Below are 6,548 nucleotides of genomic sequence, written 5' to 3'. Positions count from 1 at the left end.
TGCTGTACATTTATTTTTAATATTATTTAAAAAAATAATAAAAATTAATAGTAGCAGAAGGGAGATCCTGCGCGGAGTCTCGAAAAAAAACTAATTGAGAACTGAGGCGACGAGGGTTTTTTGGGGGAGATGGGACTTGAAATTGGATTTAGCTTAGGACTTGGCCTAATGTTGTCGGCGTGCTTTACGTGTTGCTGTGGTGTCTGTGGATGTTGCTGCTGCAGATGTTGCTTCTGCTGCTGTTGTGTCATCGCTGCCCGCCTGCAACATGGAGTTGTTGTGTATGATGGTCTGCTGCATGAGCAGCATGAACCACCAGCATTGGGTTAGCTGTAGTTGCTGCAACTCTTGGCTCTGCTCCACCGGATGGTCAACTGCCTCGCCCGAGGCCACAAACGATCTAAAGGAAAGAAACAAGAATATCACATCATTAGCTTAGAGTTCTTTGATTTGACAGAGAAGTCTGAGTTTTCGGCTCGGCATCCCGGCATTTTCGACTCACTCGAGCGTTGAATCATTCGATCTCGGGCTCTAGCTCAAGATTGTTTTGGTTGGTGATGGTGTGCGGTGTGTGGTTTGGTTGCTTGTTCCTCGTCCCGCGTCTCTCCCTGCTCCTCATTGCCCCTTTCCCCGCCAACTCCCTTCTTCGTCGGCCTACTCGGCCCCATACCATATGTTGGTGGGCGCAAAGTGCGCCGCGTGTTTGCTGGCGGCTACCTGGGCAGGACTGAGGGGTCCAAACTGGCTGTACTGGGTGGGTATCTGGATGTGAGCCGGCAGCGGGTGTGAAGGTATCACCTGTGGGGGAAATAATACATGGGTTTAGTAAGGGTTCGGAATTTAACACACATGTTAAAAACATGTAAAATTGTAATTTACAGTGTGAGCAAAGTTTTTGACATGTGTGTCAAAAACAAAAGTGTTGAAATGTAAAAAAAAAATGTTTGCACACACAGCTCACTTGTGTTTTTTACACAATGTGTTATTAACACGACGTGTTTTTTACACACTGTGTTTCTAACACAAATGAAAATTACATTTTATGGACATTGACGAATCGAAGGCAAAATGAATAATCAATATTGGGCCAGGATATCTTAATTGTTATTTTTGACCATTTCAAAACATATATTTCTGACATTTTAATGTCAAAACCTCATTGTGCTAAAAACACGCTGTGTAAAAACCACGTCGTGTAAATAACACATATAAACTGTGTAAACACACATTTATGTTTTTAACATAAATAACACACATGTCAATAACTTTTTTTGAACTTAACACTTGGACATTTAACACGTTAATAACACAAGTTTTTTACAAACCCACCTGTCGACTGGAGCTGTTGTGTGCGGGTGGAGGGGCCACCACAGCCCGATTGGCGTACGCATAGCTGGGCGCCGCCTGCGACACAAACACCGTGGGCCTGCGGTAAATGTCGCCCTGCGCATAAATATCCGGCTGCAACAAGGCAGCCGCTGCCGTCGAGGATGGCGATCCGCCCAGCGGTGTTCCGGCCTGGTGATGATGATGCCCATGACTGTGGTGGTGTGGATGCGGCGCCACCGACGACGGCGGCGGCTGTGAGGCTCCCGGCAGACCCACACTGCCCGGCGGCGGTTGGGAGGGCTGACGATAGACCTGCGGCGGTCCCCACGACGGAGGACCCACGCTGGCCGCCGCCGCTGCAGCTGCTGCAGCCGCTGCTGCTGCCGCCGCACTGGTCGACGAGGAAGAGGAGGTGGAGCTGCTCTTTGAGTGGGCCAAGGGAGGAGCCACATAGCTGATGGGCGCCACCGAGGGAGCCTCGCGCTTTGGCTGGGCCAAGGGCAAGGCGGCGGCTACTCCTCCTCCCGAGGATGTGGGTGCCCAGGAGGAGCGCTTCGTGTCCAACTGCTGGGGCGGAGCAGCTGCGTACTCCGGATAGAACTCGGCCGGCTCCTGCTTGGTGGGAATGTGCGGCAAGCTGGCCGAGGACGACGGCTGGCTGGGAACCTGCGGCTGGTAGCCACACTCGCTCTGGGCCATGGCCAAAATGCGCTTCTTTTGCGACTGGCCAGGCTCATACTTGATGCTCGGCTGCGGCTGTGGTGGGAGCACCTGCTGCGGAGGTGGTTGGTACTGCTGCTGTTGCGGCTGCTGCTGTTGCTGCGGCGGAGGAGCAGACTGCTGCTGATGATGATGATGCTTGGGACTTCCCACGGCGGCTGCGGCGGCGGCATGATGACGACGACGGGCATCCTCCGGATCGTGGTGGTCACCTACGGTTACGCATGGAATTACTAGCTGGACGTGCGATGGCTTATGGCGACTGAGATGCGACTGAGATTGGGAGAGGATAGCAGGGGCACCAAACTGAGCGGAGGAGGGGGTGGGATGATGGGGTTGCTGATGAGACAGGTGACTGGAAGTGGAAGTGGAAGCAGAGGAGGACGAGGTGGTCGTGGCTTGGTAATGAGGATGCGTCGCCTGATTCGAAGGAGGCGCTGGCTGCGACTGAAGCTGTAGCTGTTGCTGAAGCTGCGATTGCGATCCCGTTCCTAATCCACTTCCACTCGCTGCTGGCTGATGAGGCGGATTCAGATGATGAGACGGATTCAGATGATGAGGGTGTTGGTGGTTGTGGTGGTGGTGACTACTGCTACTGTGGCTACTGTTACTGCTATGGCTACTGCTATGCTGGCTACCCTTGCCGCCGTTGCTTCCCAGTTGATTTGGATTCTGATTCTGATTCTGGGCATTACCATAATTAATCTGCTGCTGTTGCTGCTGAGGATGCGGCTGCTGGTGGGCACTGTTCCTGGAGCAGGAGGAGCTGGGTGCATGCTGCAGCAGGCTGCTGCTCGTCTGCGACTGGGCATGCGCCCGCTGCTTCACCACCGGCACCTGGGCTCCTCCTACGCCGCCTCCAGCCTCACCGCCCTCGTCCTCGCTGTCGGAGATCGTAATCACAGCCGTGGGCGAGGGCGTGTCGTGGATGGTGATCGTCGGCTGCTTCACGTGCTGCGAATGCTGCGGATTCTGGCCGGGATGCACCTGCTGATGCTGGTGGGCATGGGCCGGTGGCTGCTGATAGACCACCGCCCCACCACTGCCTCCTCCATTTGCGTTGCAGTTGCTCACAATGTGGTGACCCGAGGAGGAGCTGTAGGGCTGCGCATGGGCGACGGGCACATGGTGATGGTGCGACGAGCTGGATGAGCTTCCGTTCACAATGTCTAGGGAAAAAGGAAGAGAAATTAGTATCCACTCTGGTTATATTTCAATAAACATTAGAGCCCTGCTTGAATCATTCAATTTTTGTTTTATTTCTGATTTGTTTAATTCAATTCTTTGTGAAATAAATTGAATGTTTTTCTAATGAATAATTTTTTTGAATTTTAGGAATTTGCCATATTTTTTTGTGTTTTTTTTTTTTTGAGAACAACAAGTGGAAATTTTTAAACAAATCAATGTTAACTGCATAGTAAATAAAATTCAAGCAGATTTAATCACAAAATATGGCCCTTTCTTCTTCTAAAGAAATTGTCGTTTGAATTATTTCGGAATTCAATTCAATTAAACTCAAAATTCGAATTAATTCATATTACAAAAAAAAATTCCAAATAATTCATTGAATCCATTCATGCAGGGCTCTAATTTCCATAAGCATAGATCAATCTCATGTTCCCTCTGCACTCACTGCTAGCGGAGGCAGCCGAGGAGGCCACCACCGATCCCGCACTGGCGCTGTAGCCACCGCCCTGTCCGTAGTTGCAGTTGTGGTGCGCGTGGTACTGCGGCGACACGTGAGCGGTGCGCTGATACCGCTGCTGGTGGGGCGGCGAGCTCTCCTTCACCCGCTTCTTCACCGGCGACAGCTGCTGGTGCTCCTTCTTCTCGTGGCGCGGCACGCGATAAGAGTTGCCCTTGCTAAAAATATAGGAAAAATAAGTAAGAAAGGGTTCTCCCAGGGATTACCCACTAGATACATACGCTATATGATGAGCCGGCGACTCCTTCTTGAGATCGTTGCGTGGCAAGTTGAGGTGGTGCTTGGGGTAGATCTCCTCCACGTTGAAGAGCGGCGTCGAGTCGACGATGAGCGAGTGGGCAGGCGCCTGCTGTGGCCACGAGGGCACCAGGGCCATTTGTCTCCCAGTCTGCGGCCAGGCCACTCCGCTGGCCTGCACCCGATTCGTGAGAAGCATCCGCTGCCCGGAGGTGGGCTCCACCATGGAAACGGGCACCGGTACATTGACGTACTGCTGCGGTGGCACTTGGAGCGGTGGCTGCATGGTGGCACTGCCCACCACCACATGCTTGGTGGGACTGGGCATCGTTTGGTAGGAGGGCGGGCACAGGATGTTCGAGACCAGCTGGTGCTGGAAGCTATCCGTGCGCGCCTGCGGATACTGCCTGGCCACACTGCGTCCGTTGTAGATCTGGTAGAGGCCCTCGTAGGCCAGCGGGCGACCGTCGCGCACCAGACGCTGCACCTGGCTGGTCAGCTGGTTGTTGATCGTGAACGTCATGTTCTCGGTGCTCGAGGGCACGAAGTTGGTCACCAGCGTGGAGGCGGGTTGAACTCTGCAGGGGATTAAAGAATAGGTTAATATAAGCTTAGGTTTAAGGTTACCCAAAGAAAAAAAATATTTTTAAATAAGACGATGATCACAATTTTCACAGCTCATTGACCCGTCGCGAATTCTTAAGGTCAAGATGGTTATTTGTGTATAATATTTAAAATTAAAGGATACGATATATCGACATTTGTTTCCACTTCTTCCGCCCATGCGAATTCTTGTGGTCTTCAACTATTGCAGATGTATGATCCACAAAAACATACTCTCTTGCTCTAAAGAATTCGCGGTTTTTTGAAAAATCGATATAGAATATATCATTAGGTTTCTTTAGTTAAGTTATGTATGATCCACACAAATATATCTTCTTGTTCCTAAGAATTCGCGGGTTTTAAGAAATCCTAAGTTAGGATCTTCTGCATATCCCCTCTACTTACGTATGGAAATCCCCTCGGCGACACACCTCCATCATCTGCACGGAGGCCTTCACATTATTGCAGTACACATAATCCACCAGGTGGGTCAAACGCGTAAACGAATGATTCAATGCCTCTGCAGGCGTGAGTCGTCGCTCCTGATCGATGGTCAGCATGCGCTTGAGCAGATCTATAAACTCCCGCCTGTCCGTCTTCTCCGCCAGCAACTGACCTCCCTCCAGATCCGTGGGCACATTCACCTGCCCAATGTCATCGAGGCAATTAAAGATGTACTTGCGCGCCTCCTTGCTCTTCGTATTCGTCTCCGCCTCGTGCTCCTCGGTGGTCTTCAGCCGCCAAAAGGGATACGTGGAGTCCACGTCGCGGTAGAAGAACTTGGAGGTCTTCGAGGCGCTGTTCAGCATGTGCTCCGTGGGCAGTCCCTGCGTCTGCGAGATGTAGCGAATCTGATCGAACTCCGAGCTTCCCGGATACAAGGGCCATCCCAAGAAGAGCTCCGCCACCACGCAGCCCAGGGACCACATGTCGATGGCCTCGCAGAAGGGCAGGCCAAGGATGATCTCAGGGGCACGATAGTACCGCGACTGCAGGTACGTGTTGCACACAGTTTTGCTCACGTGCGAGGCGCTGCCAAAGTCGATCACCTTGACGCGGTACGGCTGACGCACTGGGTCCACCAGCATTATGTTCTCGGGCTTCAGGTCGGCATGGATCAGACCCAGTTGCTTCAGCTTCAACAGGGCAGTCAATACCTGGTGGAATAGGAGAAGCAAAGAATTAGTCGGGGTTTTAATACTATAGTTAGATAAATCGATGATATTCACTGTAATATATCGATTACTTCGATATTTTTGATACCTTTTGCTTAAAAGATATTAAAGGATACGTAATTAAACGTGGTTTTCGTTTCTTTAGAATAAAATATCAAATATCAACGAAAAAAAATCATATTTTCGATATTTAAGCGACTTATTTTTATACAAAAAATATCGATATTTTGATATATTATCAAGAACTCTATATATACCCTATAGAAAAGTAACAACGGAAAAATATCCTCAAATATCAAAGAATAAAATCATATTTTCGATAGTTAAAAAAATTATTTGTTTACAAAAAATATCGATATTTTCATATTTTATCAAGAACCCTATTTACAACCTGTAGAACTCACCTGCTCCAGAATGGGCCTTATGTACTTGAGGGGCAGCGGCGAGAACTTGTTCTGCTTGAGGAAATCGTAGAGGTTCTGCTCCAGCATCTCAAAGACCAGGCAGGTGTGGTTCTTGTGCTGAAAGCACTCGAAGGCCCGCACAAAGTTGAACTCGTCGGCATTCTCCTGGCTGAGACGCGAGAGAATGGAGACCTCGATCTGGCCTTGCCGGGCGTACGAGGGATGGTTTTTCAGGATCTTGATGGCCACGATCTCGGAGGTTCCGCGCTTCCAGCACTTGACCACCTGGCCAAAGGTGCCGCGGCCCAGGAACTCCAGCACCTAAAGGGAAATAGTTAATATCTGATCTGATATAAGCTATGTAGATAGACCCAC

General features: G+C 50.3%; 1 protein-coding gene across 1 annotated transcript in view; it reads right to left on the bottom strand.

The window, feature by feature from the left end:
* Positions 1-258: 258 nt before the first annotated feature.
* Hipk (Homeodomain interacting protein kinase) overlaps positions 259-6,548 on the bottom strand; it is a 37,882-nt gene continuing 31,592 nt past the window's right edge. The window contains exons 4-11 of the mRNA XM_017155821.3: positions 6,174-6,494; positions 5,000-5,751; positions 3,976-4,569; positions 3,683-3,912; positions 2,745-3,218; positions 1,330-2,261; positions 503-798; positions 259-400 (exon numbers count right to left, since the gene is read on the bottom strand). Coding sequence (XP_017011310.3) covers positions 655-798; positions 1,330-2,261; positions 2,745-3,218; positions 3,683-3,912; positions 3,976-4,569; positions 5,000-5,751; positions 6,174-6,494 — 3,447 coding nt within the window. The 3' untranslated portion in view covers positions 259-400; positions 503-654. The remainder of the gene's footprint in view (positions 401-502; positions 799-1,329; positions 2,262-2,744; positions 3,219-3,682; positions 3,913-3,975; positions 4,570-4,999; positions 5,752-6,173; positions 6,495-6,548) is intronic.

Source organism: Drosophila takahashii, chromosome 3L (assembly GCF_030179915.1).
Source record: "Drosophila takahashii strain IR98-3 E-12201 chromosome 3L, DtakHiC1v2, whole genome shotgun sequence".
NCBI classification, from domain to species: domain Eukaryota; kingdom Metazoa; phylum Arthropoda; class Insecta; order Diptera; family Drosophilidae; genus Drosophila; species Drosophila takahashii.
This window is presented reverse-complemented; position numbering and strand designations above follow the sequence as displayed.